General features: G+C 46.6%; 1 protein-coding gene across 2 annotated transcripts in view; it reads left to right on the forward strand.

Moving 5' to 3' along the window:
- arap2 (ArfGAP with RhoGAP domain, ankyrin repeat and PH domain 2) overlaps positions 1 to 21636 on the forward strand; it is a 106639-nt gene that overhangs the window by 19985 nt on the left and 65018 nt on the right. For both annotated transcript variants that reach the window (XM_076050667.1, XM_076050669.1), the window contains exons 8-10: positions 785 to 905; positions 10472 to 10665; positions 16910 to 17016. In XM_076050667.1, the coding sequence (XP_075906782.1) occupies positions 785 to 905; positions 10472 to 10665; positions 16910 to 17016 (422 nt within the window). The remainder of the gene's footprint in view (positions 1 to 784; positions 906 to 10471; positions 10666 to 16909; positions 17017 to 21636) is intronic.

Genomic DNA, 21636 nt, shown 5'->3' on the forward strand with positions numbered 1-21636 from the left:
TACTTTAAATGCCTCCAGTGCATTATTCTCCACATTTAGACTCCTCCATTGGAACTGCTGAGAGGTGGGGAAAAAACACAGGCATAATGAAATAATACACACACAGCTGAATCCTGTTTTACCCGGCAAGCACTTCCTGTGCTTTATCCCAATCCCCAGTCCGGCTGGTTTCTTTGTGAATATCCGAGAAGTTTTTTTCTTTTCCGTCTTGTAAATTTGTCTCTAAACACCGAACGACTTCGCCCTGGGTGTAACTCTTGTGTTGGAGCCGCCTTTAATGCACCATCGTTGACTAGGTGGGACGTTTCTCCCAATGTCACACATTTTTCATCCGTAATTTGAGTTGTTTGCCTGTTGTGTCAAAGATCTCGTCAATGTAAATTTGTTCCGGCCATTAAAAACACGCAGCAGCGGCTTCCTGTTTCCATCCCCGGAGACGATTATTTATCTATATATTTATTTGTCTATTTTAACGCATCTTGCCCAAACACCTCTTGGCCATTTATCAAAGTTATTGCTTCAAGAGGGAAACTGGGTTTCTTCAAATAAATGTGACACTATTAATGAGCTGCGGCTGCAGTTTGATGGGGCACGTCTCTCGCCGGCGTTTTCAAATTGAAACACGACGCGGGGAATGGCGGCAACTCTGCATCGCGCACTCGACGACGAGCCGGACGGCAGTGATTGTGGCGCCGACGCTCCGATTAACAGATGTGAGCATCAACGTGATTCTGCGTGGTCTCGCTTTGCGGCCTTTGACTCTCTCCTCTCCTCCTCCCTTCAGGAGATGTACTCCAAGGGGATGATCCTGGCCGGCGGCATCAAGCAGGTGCGAGGACTTGGCGACAACAAGTTTGAGGTGGTCACCTCCCTGCGGACCTTCGTCTTCAGGGCCGAGCGAGAAGGTAGAGCGAGCCGATAGCGCCGCCGTTATCCCCTGAGGCCCCTTCAGTTCTTCCTCCCGGTCCGTCAGCCTCTGTCGCTCCAATCCTCTGCCTTCGCCTGCTTCTCCCTCCTCTGACGTTTTCTTTTCCACCCTCGTCGGTTCTCGTCTGCCCCTCCCTCTGGACGGCTCTGCTTCCCCACCGCGTCCGGTTCTAACTCCTGCCCCCACCGTGAGTCATCCTGATTGTCAATTCTGCGTGACTCCGCCATAAAGTTGCTTTTGCCGAGAAACAAGTTTTCCGAAGTGGTGTCTCCTGGCAGAGCATTTTCTGAGGTTACCTGCCTGCCTTGTTATTCTGCTGCCGCCTTGCTTAGCAGCGTTGGCTTCGCTCACTGTATATTTGCACATATATCATGCGTTTGTTTTGTGCCTCTGACCAAAATGAAATTCGCTAACTGAATAATCATTCCAGTAAGTAAGATGGATCACCACCTCCCGCTTTGCCTTTTGTCTAACTTAGAAAAACACAGGCTTTAAGAGAAGTGCTCTGTCGTCAAGCTTTTACATTATATTACATTGGGTTTCTTTTCAAAGAAGAAGAGTCTACTCCAGTGAATAAACCAGCCAGACTCCAGAGCAGTGATAATAAGGTACCAGCTAGCAGTTCAACAGCAGGCGACTCAATGTGCTTTACGTAATTAAAAATTCAAACATTTTAAAAGCATTTGAAAAACAAAAATAACAGTCTTCAAAGACAAAAAGACAGATTAAAATGCATAAGTAGAGCAGAAATAAAGAATAATAGAAATAAAAAGATGACAATAAAATATAATAAGATGCGTAAGAGAAATTGTTAGCCCTCTGTTTACAGCCTCCTGCATATATGCTGGGTGTGGGCTTCCCTTGTTTGGACCTTCGACATGTTGGAATGGAACAAAAACAAATCGGACTCAGAGGGCTTAGTGTTGTCACTTTCCTGGGGTAGCCGTCGATGCCCTCTGTGACATCACAAAGGGACGTTGTTGCTACACAATCATGTCAAAGGAGCAGGTGCTTGAAATCAAACCAATTGCGCAGTGCTGGAAACAATTCAGTGACGCGTGAAGAAACCAAATTCCACACGTGACATTTAGCGAGGGGGGAAAGGAATGTGCAAGCTAATGAGAATAAGGACAGTCATGGGGTAAACTCTGGATCGCTGGCAAGACAAGTTTGGTCCAAGAGTCCAGCTGGAGGCGGGAAAAAGATCGGAGCGGCTGGGTGATGTATGGCACTCAGGGAGGTTTTGCTGGCAGTAATGACCCAGTGTCCCTGTCTGACCCTCTGTCACAAAGTTGATGTAAAGGTGCAGGCTGTGTTGAAAAGAGAACAAACTCTCCCCCGGACCATCCGTTAATAGTCCCACACCTCCGTCGCCACTTCATCCTCTCTGTCAGACAAAACGAAGGAGGTCTTGTCTCGTCTTTCAGCCGGAAGCTTCGTCTGTGTCGGCCTTAATGAGAGGGGAAGGAGACACTTTTGCGCTCGGTACCTCCCGTCTGCTCGATGGCAGCCTATTAGGCAGCTCAGGTCAAACTGCTCATTCGCTAATCGGGGGTCCGTTTCTGGGGTCACTTCCTGTCTTCTCTTTGGTCTGCACGGAGCAGAGACGTTGAAGTTTGGCTTCCTGGTGACATCGAGTTGCTCTGACTCACTGCCCGAGAGGGGGAAGTTTTAATGATGCCGCACTTCAGTGGAGCAGCCTCACATAAATAATTAGCCAACTCCAGAAAGCAACATATTTAGCCCTCTGTTAACAGCCTGTCTCCTTTCTTTTGGGCTTTCCTGAGAAGACAGATGTTTTCTTGGACCTTCTGCTCGTCACCCCAGTCACCAACCTACAAGTAACGTCCCTGCCCTTTGTGACATCGCAAGGGGGCGCTTTCCATATGCTAGCACAAACCTTCTGGTGTGTTAGCACAAACCTTTTTTTTTTTATCCTTTTGAGCAGGGAGCGGAATAAATCCAGAGGTTTGAACTGTCAGCCATCGTCCGCCTGCTCATCCTCACCTGGTAGTATCATTATGCTATGTATCAGAGGTCAAAGGTCAGGGTTGTGACGCCACGCTAAATACCTCATTGTGGATGACTTTGCAGTTACAGGCATCTATTTGTGAAGATAAACTTGATTATTTTATCAGTGGATCAATCAACACTTTGGGGTCATGCCTGTTTCCAAAATAAATCATTTATCAAGCACTGACGAAAAGTAACTCCTGGAACAAAGTGGGAAGCTTTATATCTAAAACACTATTTTACCCGCCGTCTCCTGCTTACTCAAGCTTTTCCTCTCCATGACTTTCATCATAGCTTCTTAATCTGTTTTCAAGACATGTGGCGTCACATCGATGACGGCAGAGGTTTTTTTTTTTCTCCATCTTTTCTTCTTCTTGTCCGTTTATGAGTCATGGTTCCTCTGCAGCATCATTTGTCAAGCTGTCTGCCGGCTGAGCGTCATAGCTCCGTTGCCCCGAGAACCGGGTGGGAGGTGGGGGAGGGGGGTTCTGCATGATTTGGAGGTGGGGCCTGGATCGGCGGGAAGCCTCTGGCAGAGGTGGAGGAGAGGGACGAGGGAGCAAGGAAAGGAGGAGGAGGAAGAGGAGAAAAGTTGGCCTCATCACCTCATGCATCTTTAAACAGGCCCACTCGCCTTGTGGCGAAGAGTCATCAATCTTCGGGGGAGGGGAGGGGGCGGGGGAAACACGTGAGGAAGAGGAAGACAAGAGGAGACAGACGAGTGGGGAAAAAGAGGGGGAGTTGGTTAGTGAAGTGGAGGTTAGGAGCTGCTGGGCTGATGCAGGAGGGGTAATGGGGGGGAGAGGGAGAGAGGGAGAGAGGGAGAGAGGGAGAGAGGGAGAGAGGGAGAGAGAGCGAGCTCGAAGGCGTCCAGCAGGGATTATTAGAGGACAGGAGATGGGAGAAACAAGGGAAGGGGAGGGGCCTAAATGAGAGGGTAACACAGATGGAGGGAGGCTGACACGCAATCTCAGTGTGAAAAAGCAACAGAGAGGTAACGGCGGCGAACGGCAGGCGCAGATGAAAAGGGCACGGGCAAAGACGGAGGGGTGGTTGGGTGGGGAGGTGGGGGGCAGTGAATAATTGAAGGCCACCGGAGAGAGTGTGCACACAGCTGTCGGCTGATTCTCCACTTGGTCCGCAGGTGGCCTCTTCCCTCAGGTACTGTCAGCTCGAGAGGGAAGAGACGGAACGAGGAGGGCAGGCAGGGAGGAAGGGAGGGAGGGAGGGAAGGTGGGAGGGAGGGAGGGAATGACGAGGAGAGCGGTGGCAGGTCCGGGGGAGAAGAAAGCGCGAGCAGAGGAGAGAGTTTGGCAGGGAGGGAAGTGATGGGAAACGGCCGGGACAGCGAGGAGCGGTGCAGAGCGGGGGAGGGGATGGGATTGATGGCGTAATGAAATGTTGATGATTTGTATTCCGACGCGCCGGCGATTGCCTTTTTCCGCAAGAGGAAAAAAAAAAAAACAACAAAAAAAAAAACACGTGTTGATTTTGCCCGAGATGACGGCGCGTTTCGGAGAAAGAGCGAGGAGAACAACAAGAAGGTGGAGTGGAGGCAGGAGGAGCGTCACGCCGGAGATACAGAGTCGGGGAGACAGGAGGAGTAGCGCACTCTTCATCTCTATGAGGTTTTCAAATGATAGCGGCCAACACCGCTACTCCACCAAAAAGTCAGGCTACAACACGAGCAGTGCTTGAGTATCAAGGGACGTTCTGTCTTAGCTGGAAATGATGCTGTTTCCATGAGCAAGCTGCTAACTTTGCTCTTCATTTTGCGCTCGGTATGCACGTCGTTTCGTAACAGAGGGTCAAAATGCAACAGATGCAGCCGTTGGTTTACATTGGTTCTATTTTATGAGTTTTTTCAATCTGTGTAAGAGGATTTATGGTATGATGGATACCAGGCCTCTCTGCTATGATGCTAGGTCAAAAAGGCTCTGATATTGAAGGAAATATACCTGATTCAACCTCAACTTTCAACTTTAATGGCTTGTTTTGTCAGTCTGTCGCAGGGCACATGCTCATTACCATCCACTAGAGGGCGCCACTCAGACTTTCTCTACTTTACTGTCAACGCCCCCACACTTCCTGTCAGGTCTCCTTGTAGCATTGCCACTCCTCTCTGTCTGTGCCCATCAGTGACTTGCTATCATGCACATGGGAGCAATTTTTCTACCTATTTCTAACTACCTATCATCCCTTAGTCATCTTAAACTTAAAGGTGCAGTGTGTAAAATTTGGCCTGACTTATGATTTTTATATTGGTAAAAGCAAAATAGGCTGCCTGTAAATATATGAATAAACGTGCATACCCACAGTACAGTAAAAGTAATTTGGTTTTCCTACTCAGAGAATTGTTCTTATTTATATATAATAATGTACATAAAGCAATAAGGGTCTTGCACCCACTGAGTTACCATCTTGCACCGCTATATTTCTAAGGAAGACTGGTGTGGACAATCCTGCTGCCTGGCAGCGTGTTTTGTATTTAGGGCGAATGCACGTGTCCTCAAATAAACTAACAAAGAAGAAGGTGGAGGAGGTGTCCCGATTTGTGTGCGTAGACCAGCATAGTTCACTGGCAAACTTGGGAGAGGGAGGGTGACAAATGCAATCGAAAATCTCACCACTAGATGGCAGAATTTTACACAGTGTACCTCTAAGCAGATTCAAGCAATAAATACAGCGAGATTGTGAGATCAGCATGTATGATTTGTCCAGAAACGTGCAACGCAATGTACCGCCACGTTGGGCCAACAATGACCGAGGTGGCTAACGTGTCATCCGCACAAAAACCGATGTGTAACACGGCAAGAAGGTGTAAACTAACTCCACAGAAAGATCCCGATCCGAACCCAGGAGCCTTTTGCTATGAAACCACAGTGCTAACCAGCGTGGCAAAAAAAAAAAAAAAAATCTGTGTTTTTGTTCCTTGGCTTGAAACTTGAAGTACACAACTTTGACTTCCTGTGAAAGTGTATTTGTGTGTTTTTGCTGTTTTCTATCTCTAAATTTTGTCCTGTTATTGTGCCACATGGCTGCATTGTGAGCATCGCTGGTTGATATTTCTTTTCTGGATGCTTGGTTTGCATTTTAATGTGCTTGTTGTGTAGTCCATAGTAACACATGCTGACTGTTCTTTTTGTAAACCTGACAAAATAGCTGCAGTCGTTAATTAGCAGCCTTGCTTAATTAAAAAAAAAAGGTTGGTGATATTAATGGTGAGACAGTGTGAGATAAAACAAAAACTCAGGGCATTTTTTTAATTATTTGCAGAAAAAGTCGTTCGACGTTGCTTAATCACACTCTGGCTTCAAGTGTGATTCAAGTGTGACTGACGCGACTGAATGCAGCAGTCATACCAAAACCACACCCACACACACACACACACACACCGCAGTCTGCAGGGCCGTGCTGTGACAGGAAGACCAACAAGTGCCACTTTCTTCTGTCGTCGTTGCTTGATATGAGGCCCAATCGACTGGCGTGTTTATGGAGAGATGCAAAGACTGCTGGTCCATTCTGACCAACACATCCCAGAGGAAAACTCCTCAATTTCCTGAGTGCAACAAAACGTTGTGCGATTTGCGACCAACAAAGAGGCGACAACTCTCCCGCGGCTTTACGTGAAATCATGTTGTTTTGATCGACATTTCGCTTGTGTGAAATGAAACCGAGCAGTGGGGAAAACGCACTCGGTCCGCCTGTATAGAACCGACTGGGACGAGCGCAAACAAACCTGCACCCTCAACCAAGTTCAACTCATCTGAACTCATTTCAGCCTTTTCGTTTGGCACCTCGGTTTTCCACCAAGCGTGACTCCAGGAAGCCGGCTGTATCACCATCGCTCTCCACCACAAGAATAATCGCATCTCTGAGTCGGAGCAGCTTGATGAACGGATTCCATTTAGTCAGATGAAAGGCTTTGGCCGGTATTTACATCAGCAGTCAGCACATGCTGAGATGGCAGTGCTCAACCTGTGTGTGTATATACACACATACACACGCAGTATATCACTCTGTATAATCTTTGCTGTCTTCCCCTCCCGCTGCCGTCGGTGGAGACTGCGTGGGCGGCCTGAAAGATCTCTGTCGGGCGTTGAGTGGACCCTGCTTTTATCTCATCCACTTTCGGAGGGAACTATCTGCTCGTCTTTCTCGTCCTCTCTCTGCACAACAACAATGACGGGATAGCCTTTCAAACGCTCGCATATACACACAAAAAAAAATGCACATGCACACACAGCAGCCAGAGATTAAGCCAGACTGGGCTGTCAGGGAATGTAGCTTTATTATTTTTTATGAGTGTGCAGAAGTGAGGGCATGTTTGCATGCCGAGTGGAAGAGGGGAAAAAACAACAACAAGAATTTGGCAAGCGCGCCGTGCTGCAGAAGTAAAGAAAAACGTATCTGCCGTCTCTAGTCGGATGCACATATGTCAGCCCACAGGCGTCCAGGCCCAGTCGCCGCTTCTTTCAAGTTTTCTCTCTGTCCTCCCACTTCCTGCTTTGACTTCCCCTCGCCGGGTTAAAATTGACAGCCGGGCCAAAGAGAAGTGAGAAAGGAGGGAGCAAGTGAGTTGAAGAAGGCCCTGAATAAATGAAGAGGCAAATAAGTGAGCAGGACAGGTAATGGAAGTCAGAAAAAGCAGGCGGAGAGCCCAACAGTGAAGCCCAGTGATGTAAAGAGAGGTCAATAATTAAACAGGACATTTATTATTAACACCGCCTCTTTGTAAATTCAGAAGTCTTTTTTTTTTTCTTTTTTTTTCTTTTTTTTTTGGGAGGGCGGGCGGGCCCTGCCAGCCGGACCACAAATGGTCCTGAATGGTTTGGGTAGTTTGAGGACGCTCGGAGAGTTCATCCTTCAGAAGACGTCTGACTGGAAGGTCGGAGACGCTGCAGAAAGGTGACAATCAAGAATCCAATTAAGGTCAATTAGGAAGGATGACAGGTTGGAGGTGGCCGCGGGATGATTGACGCGTGACTCGTGACTGTGGGTGGGTGGCCCACTTTCTGCATCGGTTGCTAAACGGTGTAAAAGGAGTGCAAAAGAAACGGAGATGAAGGACAGTGAGAGCTGGAGGATGCGGTCAGATGAGGTCAGAGACGGTTTCCCTGCCGAAAGTCACCACCAGCGACTGAATTTGGAAGCTTAGAAATAAAAAAGTGCAAACTCTTTTGACTACACCCGAAAAACAAACACTGGCCTGCTCGCTGCTGATGGGTCTGGACCTTCACACCAAGTCCTTCCTTTGGAAACCACCGCAATTTTCTCCATCTGGTCACCTGCCCAAATTCGTGACTGTCCAGAAATTCACTTCCTGTGCAGCCAAACACTGTTGCTCACAGCTTTCTCTTCATGTCTTTGCTACTTTTTACGCCGCGACAACTCTGTCAGAGTAATTTTTTTGTTTTTTTCTTTTGTTTGATGAGTTGATGCAAGAATTTGCTTTAGAGGAAACTTAACTTCATTTTCTGAATTTCCCTTTTTTGGAACGACAAGAGAAGCTTGTTGCTCTTCCTTTGTGTTGGCGGCTTCGTCCCGACTGATTGCTTCTTTTCACGCTACTTTCTCTCTTTTTTTCCGCTCTCTCATGTCTTTGATTGAAAACACCCAGCCGTGGTTTCCGCCGCAGACGTGTGATGCGTGTTTTGTGTGTGTTTACGGTCCTCTTGTATCTCCTCTGCTCCTGCTTTGTCGCCTTTGATAGCGCGCCGTCTTGGGTCGGCAGGGGAATGAGCTTCACAGCGTCGCTCCTCTCTTCCCTCTAATGACGTTTTGAAAAGTTGCGTTAAAAGATGCGTGAAGGAGGGGGATTTCTGACTTTTTTTTTTTTTTTTTGGAGTGCGCAACGTTTGAAACCCCGTATTGAAACGCGGCGCGACGCTCGGCGCTCAGTGCGTTGGACTGCGTGGTAATCCGGGGCGATTTGCAACGTTATATAAATTCATTGTCTCGTTCAAGGACAAACGTGCTTGTGATGAGACTGCACATCTGGAGTGGCAGCCGCAGGACACCGTGCTGAGCGGAGACTTCTCAGACATCGCTTCAGGCAATGAAAGCTCACAGAGAACGCTGGTTTTCAACTTTTTTTTTCCTGTAGATCTGATAAGTTTTGTTTTTGTTTTTTTGAGATCCTCGGCCCCTAAGATAAATGGTGTTCATTCCTGCCTCTGAATAGTCGTACGGAAATAAAGGACACCTGATTTTCCAGCAAAATAACTGCAATCTGTCTTCATGATTATCTCCCAGGCTGCATTGTTTTTGCACGCTATCGCAACAGACGCACTCAAATGATACGTAAAAATCGCTGCTTCAGAAAGGTCACATTTGATGATACTTTAGGAATGAAAATCTGAAGATAGTCAGAAACTTTCTGAGTCCACAGTGCACTTTTCCTTCTGGGACTCAGACGCTAACTTTTAAACTTCAGTCGCTATAAGGTATTTATTTTCATAAGCAATTGAGTATTTTACAGAATAAAGTAACTGCGTACTTCAAGTGCTAATGTGTATGGCAACTGCTGAAGCTAAAACACAGGAGGCTGTAAACAGAGGGCTAAATGTAGTAGACTAAATGAGTAGACTGCTTGAGATCAATTTAGCTTGTGGATAATCAACCATGTGGTAAAGTAAAGATGGGAAATTTGGGAAAGAAAGAATCAAGAAACATAAAAACAGACTTTTGCCCATCATTCAGTCGAGTCCACTTAGCAATAACTGCAAAACAAACCATGCTGTTGCATGAAATGGAAGTTGGAATCCTTTCCAGTTTAAAAGTACAGATAAAATGACACATATTTTAATGAGGCGGCGTGTTTGTCTTGCATTACCATCACTTTGCTGCAGGCCGGCGATGCTGGCAGCAGCATCAGGGATGAGCATCTCCAATGTCATCGTTTGTATCGCAAGCTGTGCAGTTTTTCCTCCAGCAGCTGAGTTCATTTTCACCGTCTTCTACTTCCCCTTCTTCTCAACTGAAATATTTTTGCATCAGTATGTAAGAGGCGTTAAAGGGACAGTTCAACATTTTTGCATATTACCCCACTGCCACAATCGCGACAGTCATATGATTCGGTAAAATCCCTTCAACTGTCAGGTAGTGAGCATGCAGGTCACACATTATCCATGCCAGTGTGTTTTGGAGTTGTTGGATTGTGTATTTGATGAGTTTTGAGGGTGGCAGACCTGCCGTTCAAATCCATTATGGTTGCTGTGTCTCAGCCCCCTTGATATGGAGACAACAGGCAGCGATTATTAAAGGGAGTGTACCTACCCAAGTATTATGGCAGAAGGAGAATTTGCCAAAAATGCGGAACTTTCCCTTTAAGCGTCCACCGAGCCAGTGAAAGCCATGCAGGTATGAACCCCGACAAAACTGGAGACCTCAGGACGGTCAGCACGTCCCGCTCCGGGCGTCTCTTGAATATCACGTCTCTCACTTTCAGTCTTCTCTACGTTTTTTTTACCCACATGCATCACATAACCCTCCTTCCCTCTTCTTTCTGCCGTGCGCACGTGTCCACAGGGGAGCGCCAGGAGTGGATGGAAGCTCTTCAGACGGCCACACACCTCCCCACCGGCGCTTCCCAGAAGCGCTCCGACAGTCTCCCCCACCACGGCTCTGCAAACAGGCGAGGCTTGCTGGAGCTCCGCGGTTACAAAGGCAGAGTGCTGGTGTCCCTGGCGGGGAGTAAAGTCAGACTCTGCAAAACAGAACAGGTACTGCCAACGCCGCCGGGACTTCCTCTCTACAGGATGACAGCTTCCTGTTTGAAAAGAATAAGATCATTTTTAAAAAAAAAAAAAAAAATTAAGCAGATGAGGCAGCTACGCAGATACTCATGAAACCTGCAGAGACGCCCTGAATAAGTGGGAGAAAAAAATATATATATTTATACACAAATGAGAGCAGTATTTTCTGTCTTGTTCAGGCTCACGCTACAGCCTCCACAAGAGGAAAGCAAGACTGTTCCTTATGGAAGTGATGAGGGCCGTTTTATATATTGAAAAAAAAAGATTGCAGTCACCTAAACTTTTTGATTCATCAGTTGTATAACTGTTCAATTTATGTGATAAAAATATTAAGTTACACGTTTATATTATGAACAAACTATCATTTTAAGATTCTCATTACACAGACTAAATATGAGTAAGTTGGTAACTTTGTGCTTGTGAAATTATTTTTTGTGCCTGAAACAATGGCTTTTCATCAAAGGAAGAGAACTGTTTTCAGAATCTTGCGCCAGACAACACAATGAAAATGTTTCATGGTGTTTATATTTAATTCTCGCAGGGCCTCTAACGGCAGCGCAGTCTTTTTTTTGTTTAAATAATTCCCACACCAACGTGAATCTGTCCTTATTTGCCACCTCTCCTGCTTAAGGTAACGCGGTATCTCTCTACGTTCTGATCATTTCCGCTTTTCACTGCCTTGTAATGGAAAGACTGGCACCACGGCGCCTCCGCCTGGCATGCTATGGAACCTTATAACTCTGGTAGCCTGCCCGGCATTGTCTCAAGAGGCTGCATGTTTTCAGACCTTCGCTCAGCTACACTTTCTTCTCCTTCTTTCTTCTCCTTTCAAAACATCTTGTTTGCCCTCTTTGGCAGCTCTTTGCCAGAGGGTGCTGGGCAGGCAACCAGGGCTACAACGTCCTAAAAAAAAAGGCCAGCTGGTGGTGCTGTGCAAATGGCAGTGGTGCCACATGTCAGTGAACTATAAAAAATGATGTGTGATGACCTGATCTTAAGGTGGAGAAACGATGTGGCGTTTCTTTAATGCAGAATAAAGCGGAGATACTTTTCTGACGTTTCTTTTGAGTCGCTCTCAGCAGACGGCTGGACCGGCTCTCATATCGTGAAGCTTCTGTTCCACTACTGCTCCTGCAGCGAGATAACTTATCTGAGATGTTAAGATACGTCTCACGCATGCGATACCGCTCCTTAAAGCGCCCAGCGGCCTGTTCATCTGCATTTTTGATCAGGCAACACACATCCAGCTAATTTCCCTCCCTCCTCGGCTCTCATTTTGTCATGCGCGCTCCTTTTGGTTTAGCTGTTTGCCTTTCATTATTTTTTTCATCAGCGCGAACAAACATCTTGGTTAGAATCGTCTTTTGGGGGATCTTTCGTGTCAGCACATTTCCACTTCCTTGATCTGAGACAGTGGGGGAGAAAAACAGAGGGAGAGGGAAACGGAGAATCAGAGAGAGTACAAATTAATTGTATTATTTCAGCTTACTGGCTAAATCCAACGGCATGAATGCGGCTGTGCTGGCAGCGGGAAGAGAGAGAGAGAGAGAGGCGTACGACAAAGACGGAGGGAGAATGAAAACTGGCACAAAGACGAAGTGGAGAGGATGGTGGGAACGCTGCCGTTGCAGAGGTTGCATTAGGGAGGACGAGTGGGGGCCAAACGGTATGGATGGAAACATCCGTCCCCAGCGGCTCGGGTTCGATTCTGGCCCGGCTCCTCGCCGCGCGCCGCTGTTTTGGGCATCGGCGGTTGGTAGGAAGGTGGAGAAGCGGAGCAGGGGGAATGCAGGGGGAAGGCAGGCGGAGCGGCGCTGCGTTCAGGTTCACTGGAGTGAAGGATTTAATCCAACATGATGAACGAGCTATTGGAAAGTTCATCGTTTGTGCACCGTTGCTGCATTTCTACTAGACATCAAGTCCTGTGATGGAGCTGTTTATGGTCACATGAACCCACACGTGTGTATGTATGTATGTATGTATGTATGTAGATGCATATGTACACACGTGTGTATACATATATAGATGTATATTATTTACTTATTTACACTTGGACTGTGTCATACGTGCACTTCATACATCACTAGTACTCAATCATCCTTTTGTGATGTCACAAAGGGCACTGATACCGAGGCTGATGCCCCACCAAGGTTAGTGAGTGCAACAACCCCAGCCAGGAGTTGTGTGGTTCTTCCCTCCAAACATGTGGAAGGCCCAGAAAAGCAGCAAGTTGTTTTTGCTGGAGGCTGTAAACCGAGGAGATACACGTGCTGTTTTCTACCCGTCTTTACAGTGTTCTGATTAATTAATCATGCCAGTGTTCCAAGGTAGTCCAGGATTAAAAAAAAAGAGCCAAAAATGCTCAGAGTACGGCGGGAGATGGTTTGAGCCCACAAAGAGCAACAGAAAAAGGCCTATTTCCTGCTTTAAGTGTTTTTCAAGTTGGGTTTTGGCTTGCGTTGACTCAATGACGCTCACCCAAAACAATACATTGATATGAAAAAAAAAGAATCCACATTTTGAAGTCAAGATTTAAGAATTCCTCTTATTTCATCTTTTCAAATGAAATAAAGGACAACATTAAAGGAGTAAAAGAGTAAAGGAGCCCTGGATCCCTGGTTGTTGGTCTGTACTGTTTTTTTTAGTTTTTTTTTGCATTGAAGATCAGAAAGCTGCATGTGCTTTTACTGTATTTCTTTGCGCCTCTACTTTGCCTTGAAATCCTTTGCCATCATCCAACAGGTCTTTTCCTCCGTCTTAAAATAATCCTCGCCTCGTCGAACGCCAGCTCCTTCACGCTCCCCTCCTCAGCGCGGTGGTCTTTGTTTGCTGTTTCTGAGCACCCACCGCCATGGAGTGGCCGCAGCGTCGCAGCTGAAGATCTCCTCTACTTTTGCTGCCTTAAAGCCAGTCTGACGAAATGAAACATCAAAAGGCCGGAAGACTTTAAACATGTTTCACCGGTTGGGTGGCTGGGATGTGACAGCGAGCCTTACATGTACACACACAACTGGCTGAGCCACAAGTTTTCATTTTCTTCCCCCTGGGGGCGGGATGGGGGATTGCAGTTGTGTTTTTTTGGGGCTAAAGGTTCATAAAATTACGCTTTCCAAAATGTTTGCCCCTCCTCGCTCATCAGCGCCAAAGATCGCCTCCTAGCCTTTGCCCGTCCGTAATTGGGGGAGTTATTTTTTACCTCTAATCCCTTTCAGTCATCCCACCGTCCCTCACTCCCTCCATCCTTGGTGAATTAATTGGAGAGGGCAGAAGGCCACGGCACATATTGGGCTGGTAACGAGTGGAGAGGGCCGGCCGGCTGCAAACACCCAGAGCTCTAATTGGCTGCCGGAGAGGGATGAGGGTCATTAGGTTTAGGTGACTGCTTCACCCTCGAAGCAAAGGCAGGTGTGCGTGTTTGTGTGTGTGTACATGCAGTGCTGGTCCTCCTCCATAGGGCCGTCCCATGTGATACAGGACAGTTTGAGCAGCAGCAGCACTTGTAAACCATCCATATATTTTTCCCACCCTGAACCCTTCTGGAACTGAACAGTGGGCCATGCTAGCGCGAGTGCCAGGAATGGGACTTCAATGCTGAGACGTGTCACTTAGAGTTAGATAACACACATTCCTTCTTCACACATTTCGGAGCAACACACTGATAGAAACCTAAAAATATATATTCTCAGAAGTTCTAATCTTCCATGAGTAGGACACTCCGTATGTTTCTTTGGGGTCTGTCTACTATCTGACATCATAGAAGCATGAGGCTGATGCTGATCCTCAGAGTTTCACTTTCACCAATTTGTTTGTACAGCTGTGTAAAGCTTCACCTCGTGACATAAATCTAAAGTATCTCAGGCTCCACCAGCCGCCGACCTCGCTCGCGTTGCCGTCCTTCACTCCGCCAGGTCGTCTCGAAAGAAAAGAACTTCTCGTGTGAAGAACTTTGGCGGCTCAAATCTCGACGCAGCTCCCTGAAATTAAGAAGGTGTAATTGGGGCTAATGATGTAAAGATTTTTGAACTACATCGCCCCCAGTCGCACCAACCCACACAGCTCCGGAAGATCAGCCTGGAAATCTTTCAGCGCACAAATATTTTATGTGACTTCCAGTTTGTAATGAAATCTGTAAAACTTGGCGGCGCCGCAAAGTTTGTAGCTAATTAGTCAAAAAAAAGAGTTCTGCGAGAGAAGTGGCAGCTTTTGCCTCCATATGCGCACACACGGACAAAGACGCACACACACACTCACACTACACACACTGCACACACTGCGTAAAGGCCACGTGTTCCCTAAAAGTGTCTGATCAACAAAGCTGGCGGTGTTTTGTTTCCCTCCCATCCTTGTTTGGCATAATTAGCTTAAATTGTTTTGCTAGTGACAAACGGTGAAAAACACACAGGCTTTATATCGGGTGCAACGTGGTGGGATGTGGTGCCGCTCCTTCGGAGGGTTGTTTTTTTTCTTCTCCTTTTTTTGGCCGCAAGTCCTGCTTTTGTTCTGGCTTCTTTGTTGTTGCGCGCTAGCTTCTTTTTGCCAGCCGTCTCGGCTGACCCGTCCCTTTCAGACGAGTCCACCTGCACTGTCTTTTCTCGCTTTCCGCGCCCTCCTTCTTTTACTTCACTTTTTTTTTTTGGCCTCCCCTGTGTTCGGATGGAGTCACGGATGCACTTTCCTATACCTGCGCCGTCGTGCCTCTACATGTGTGGGCGCGCTTCTTTTGTCCTCCTCTGCTCCCGCTGTCTGGGCTCAGAGCTCAAGGCTATAGAAAATGGCCCAAAATGACGTGTGAGTTGATGTTGCGGTGGAGATGGGAGAGTGTTGGGTTGCAGGAAAAAAACAAAAAAACAGAAACATTTCTCTTCTCGCTTCTCTTCATCTAACCTCTGTTTGTGAAAAGTATCTTGGAAGGCGGCAACTGAAAGGCGCACCTCTGCTTTTGACGGAGATTTGCTGCCCCGCACTGGAACATACACAAGTTTTAAAATGCACTCGTGGTTACATGTGTCGCCGGTGAGATGCAGAAATATTCTCTGCTGGCCTCTCAGCAGGCCAAGACCTCTCAGCAGGTCTTGGCCTGCTGCAGTTCAAATGAAGCGACAGCCGATACAAATGAAAATGTCCCGTGGAAGCTAATCAGCTTAGACTCTGAAACTCTGCTGTGTTTGTTAGTTTCATTAGGCCAAATGACATTCAAACCACATGCAAGAAAGAAGTTGGGACTTTAATGAAGTGACCTGTTGATCCCGACCTTATTAGAGGGACTCTGTCTGTAATTTGCTCACTAAAAGCCTCGTGGTACTTTCTGGTAAAAGACACTTAACATTCTCAAGGATCCTTTTGTGGTGGAGGGTTCTGAATAAGTTGTGGGTTCATTATTTCTGCAAAATTCCTTTGGTGTAAAGATGATGAAGTTCACAGAATGCTTAGTGACTGAAATTTGGGGCCGAGTTGGCGTCACTGAAACCTACAAATATGTTTTACACATCAATGACAAAGAGGTTGTACGTCGATAGATATAAACAGATGGAAAATAATGTTTGATGCTAATACATGACATGTGGCGTGGTCATATTATGCGGTAGACTTTATCAGGGACAGTATTTTCAGATGCTTGTCAATGCGAATAGCTAATTAGATGCCAGCGACTCTGCTTGTTCAGGTATGTGGACTTGCTGGAGTTCAAACCATCAGAATGGGGAAGAATTTGGATGCAAGTGACTTTGAAGTTGGTTTGTTTGAGCCCCACCGGAGGTTCCGATTGTCGCACACTCTCTAGGGTTTGGCCAGAGTGAAGTCCAACACTGCCGTGCACTCTTTCTGGCCATAATGTTGTGAGACGCGTCAAGAACCGGTCAGATATCTTGCAGAGTTACCAACAATCAGAAATCAAGCAGGTCAATCAGAAAGAAGCGCCGTCAGGTTCGCTACCAACTGGTCTTTTTCAAGTTTTGCCCAGTTTCACTTGAGCAAACATTCCCCAGTACGTAAAACAGATCACCCAGATTTGCGATGCATTGCGTCTGGCGTGTCGGCTTTGTAAAGTGCGCTCTCACTTAATGCACCGACATGAGTGGATTGATCTCCTAATCCAGCGCCGCGGAAAAACAGGCCTGTAATTATCAATGACTTAAAGTGGTGCTCCGGTTACAACCGTGCCATTAATGCGCGTTACAAATGATTCTCCGTGCCTCTGCTCTGCTCCTCCCAGGATTATAAAGCGGGCCTGGCCATCGCCGAAGTGGAGCTGACCGCCGCCAACATCAGAGACACGGACCGCCGGAGCTTCGACGTCAACACGCCCTTCAAGAACTTCTGGTAGGCCGTCGACCTGCGGTGTGCATCAGCGACTCGGCTCCGGACAAACTGCATACTCAAATACTGCACGCTATAATCTAATAGATGAAGGGGGGTGCGGGTGCTCTGCTGGAATATTGACTGTGCTCAAGAGCTCAACAAGTGTCCACGGTAGCAAAAAACACGTTTTTGATGAATGACAAATTCATTTTTTCATGGTCGCATATACTGCGGTTGAAAGGAGTGCCCTCACCGGTCACTCCGTGTCGGCTCTCCCTGTGTTCCAATCTCGCTCATGACATCTCGTGAAAAAACCGGCGGCTAAAAGACAAGGACGCGTGTCTTTGCTGAAGTCAGGTATTAAGAGTCTCACAGTGCCATTGCCAGCTTGATGGAGAGTCTTCGGGAAGTCGTGTCAGATCAGCCTCACTTTTTTTTTTTTTTATTACAGCGTTCACACTGAGATTCCATTTAAAATGACAAATTCAATAATCCTTTGAATGACTTAATTACCACTGGTGCCTTTCCCACCAGCAAACTGTCTTGAATCTAGTTGTTGTTACTGAACTGAAACCTGATGTCTGTTTTTTTTTTTATCAAGACATAAAAAGGAGAAAAGAAGGGAACTAATAATTAATTTTGAAAGTTGGTTCCACCCTCTAGTTGAGTCCTCCCAATAAAACCACCTGGTTGTTTCCTTCATAACCTGTTAAAGGTCCGTAAACCATAAATTAAGCCAGGAAGATGAAGCAGGAAGTTCCACTAAAATTAAAAAAAAAAAGATATGAAAATAATATTATTCAGATATACTCATTAATCAGATGGGTTAACAGGTGATACTGATAATAATGCTAAAAGTCCATATGATTTTAAGTATATATGATTAGATTATTTTTCATCAAAATGGTTAGTGGTTTATTCTCAAAATAAGCATCTGAAGTGTTGATTCTTAATTTGGCTTCATTGAAATGAAATGATGATAATTACATAACATGACTGTTAACACTCCCAGGCTAACATTTAAAGGCCATTTAAAAGTTTAGTGAAGGCTTCAAAAATATATATATTTAAAACTAATCCTGATTTCACCCGTGTCTGGATTCCACACTGCTCCACACATTAATTAGCTTGATGCTACGTGCTACGCTGGAACAGGGCCACGTTCAAGCGCACCCATATTGATCCTGTGATTTCAAACAAATAATGAAATAAATCAGAAGGCTGAAAAAGAGGAGGCTCCCTGGAGAGCCGCGTGCAGGTAAACCTACAGGACGCAAAGCCTGTCAGGTGGCTACAGTCCCCCAGAGGCCTCCAATCAATGAGCGCGCCTCTTGTTTGTGTTGTAATGGCCCGTTTAGAATGCAGCCGTCACGGGCGGCTGGCCAAGGCGTCGCTTGTTTGTTTCTGCGCACTTGTTCACTTTTTCTTTTCTTTTAACTCATTTTCTCCTTTTTTTTTCCGTGCAGACAGCCCGCCCACTCCCCTACCTGTCCGCTGGATGTCCAATCGATCTGTTTGTGTCAGCTCCATTAATGGTCCCATCGTTTGGCGGCTTCGTTAGCGCGCCGCCAGTAATTGCTATTTTGTGCAGAGAGAGAGAGAGGGAGAGAGAGAGAGAGAGAGAGAGAGAGAGAGAGAGAATAAAAATGAGTCTCCGAATGGTTTTGATGATGCGGTTGCCGGAAGGCGTGCATGTGTGCGTTTGTGTGTGTTTTGTTGTGGGATCGATTGTCGGCCCCCGGGAGTGTTCCCCTCCCACCTGCTCAAGGTGGGGGATTAGCGGGAAACTCGTCTAATCACTTAAGGCTGTGCAGACTCACTCTGGCTTTTCCATTGTTTTGCTGCCATTAAGTGGACAGAGCCGCCGCCGGCGCCGCCGCTGCCGCGGTTCGCACCAAGCGCCGTCTTTTTACAAGTGGACGCGCTGACAGTCGGGCGGAGAGGCGAGGGGACGTCCGTAAACAAAGACGCTGACCTTTGGAGGCGTGAAAAACACTTTACACTCTTGATCAGAAAAGCTGCAGATAAATGCCCGGCTCAGAAGTGAAGTGAAGAAAGTCACGCTGGAAAGTCATACATCATACTTTAGGGCTTGTCGACGGTGTTTGTATACTTCTGCCCATCGTCTGTACACTATGTAGCACCAGTTCAGTGGTCCGCCCTGAGACTGACCGAGGTTGTGGGTTCCATCCCCGGCTGGGTCGTACATAGGACTGTTAAAGTGGTTCAAATTGTCAATTCTGGTGGGGGGTGAGAATGATTCCTGCTCACTGGTCAAATGTGGAGGACAGATTTGTCAGTGGGACTTGAACCTTTATTATGCATTTCTGCTTTTTGTCTGTGACCAACACAGCCAGCTAATGTGCATAGGTCACATAGTTCCTGATCTGTTGGGGGACTTTGGGTGAATTCCAATTCCTCCCTTAACCCTCAATCTCAACCCTCAATCTCAAAAATGCGCGCTCCCGCGAGATGCAAGTGCTGTCCCGATTCTAAGAACGTCAAGTTGAGGGAGGAGTTTAAGGGCTGTATCGCCCTCAATATTGAGATTCTCCGGCACCACCCTTGGCAGTAAGGGCTACCCAGAAGGCATTGCGTATTTTCGCCAGGACATCTTCGAAAAAGATCGCGATGTAAAAGCGAGCTACAAATGGAAGTATTTTCTTAGTTAATAAAGATATAAATATTACCAAACCATTTTATTGTCTTAGTTTAAGACTTTTTTATGGATTATTGACATCGTTGTTGCGTAACATTTTTTTTTTTTTTACTTTACGAGGTTTGTCAACCGGACCGGCGGTCCCGGCTTCACGTTACTTGTATACCTCGTTGTGTAGCGAAGGAGGACTTCTTCCTTTTCCGCCGTCTTTTTCTTTTTCTCCTTCTTCTTCGTCGTTGTCGTCTTCTTGACAGACTGGACGTAGCTTTGGCGTAAGGCCGCCCCCCACAGTCTGAAGACGTAACTGCACTTAAGGGGTGTCCCATTTCTAAGCCCTTACACTTATTTTTGAGGGCCAAGATTGAGGGCCAAAGATTGAGGGTTAAGGGCGAGGGTCGAGATTGAGGAGTTAAGGGAGGAATTGGAATTGGCCCTTTGTTCTCTGAAAAAAGAAACTTTACCTAAACTGTTTTTGTGGGTCAAATACTTACTAGTTTGTGACACAAACATTTGGAGATGCTGCCGCTCTTGAAGATTTTTTTTTTTTTTCAGCCGTGACCAGTTGTTGTCTGTTGAGGGAGAATTAGACGGAATTACAGTGAGGGTTTAGTTGGAAATGACAGATGCAGGGTGGATGATGTGATATGGGCAGTCTCATCAGAACGGGTTGACATTTCCACAAATAAAGCACAGCGACGAATAACACTGGAGATTTCCTAGACTGTCTTTGGGTTGAGCTTGAGTGAGCGCTAAGTATTGCCTCACCCTGTTACCAACTCCTTCACGTGGCTGAGAGAACATCTGATCAGACTCCTTGGTACATTTCCGGACTGGCAATATGGCAATCCTCAGTCTGGTCGCCTGACCCCCTCCCCAGCCTATCGATCCTTGCTAGCTCACCTGGGCGAGGCTGACCCGGTTCACCTCCTCTGCTGCAGGCAGTCAGACCCCCCCCCCCCCCAAACTCCCCGAAACCCCCCCGCTGTCTCCTCCCCCCTCCGTAGTGCGTCAGGTTTCTCCTTTCTAAGTGCTCCCTTTATTTCATGCTCGCTTTTGTCGATGTGTGCCGCTCTTGCTGTCACTCTCCCTCTCATCTTCCCACTCTCTTAAGCTCGTTATGCACACTTATCATACATTCAGCTTCTTTTTTTCACCCCCCGCCTCTTTTCTCATTTTTCGAGGTGCTCTCCCCGTTATCAGCCACTTCTTCAAAATGCTTGTGCCAGCCGATGCCGTCTGCTCGCTGTCTTTAAGTGCTTGTTAGGCAGTAATTGACATATTCCGTCACTCTTCGTGTGTGTGTGTGTGTGTGTGTGTGTGTGTGTGTGTGTGCATGCGTGTGTGTGTGCATGTGTGTGTGGTTAAGACCTGTATACTTAAAAGCAGCGAGTAAGACATTTGTTAGATGGAGAGGTAGGTGCACGCCTGTCCTCTGGGAGGCCCCATTAAGGAGCTATCAAAGTGAGGGGGCGCACTGAAAGAAATGTGCATTTGACCTATATTTGTTGTATTGCTCTTTGGATTCTTTCTAACTTTTAGTAATACAAAAAAAACCAAACCTGTTGCTTGTTGTGAATGCAGAGTAATGTGTTTAGTTTATTCATTTATTTGATTTGAAATGTGGTTGTGTTTGAACCGGGGGTTTGTCTTCAGCAGAGGTTGGATTCACTCATAAATTAAACTATTCACAAAAAGTTCTGCATATTTGACTTTTGGGTGAACTTTATGGAAAATAAGAAAGACATTGACTCTATAGTGGTGCAAGGTCCCATCGTGTTCTCTCTATGTTGAAAGCCAAGCAGCTTGGTGAAGAGGACTGTTTCAATACAACCTGTCGATGAACCAGAACTTTAATTGACGGATTAGTGGATCAGACTCTCACGTTTGTGATGTTTGCTGTTAATCACCTTGTAGAGAGCAGCATGCCACGCATGAACAACTGAAGCATTGAACAGTTGAACATGCGCATTCACAAGTTCAGA

The sequence above is a fragment of the Nelusetta ayraudi genome, unplaced genomic scaffold (genome assembly GCF_046127955.1).
Source record: "Nelusetta ayraudi isolate G7.1 ecotype Tasmania unplaced genomic scaffold, CSIRO-AGI_Nayr_v1 ptg000128l, whole genome shotgun sequence".
NCBI lineage: Eukaryota > Metazoa > Chordata > Actinopteri > Tetraodontiformes > Monacanthidae > Nelusetta > Nelusetta ayraudi.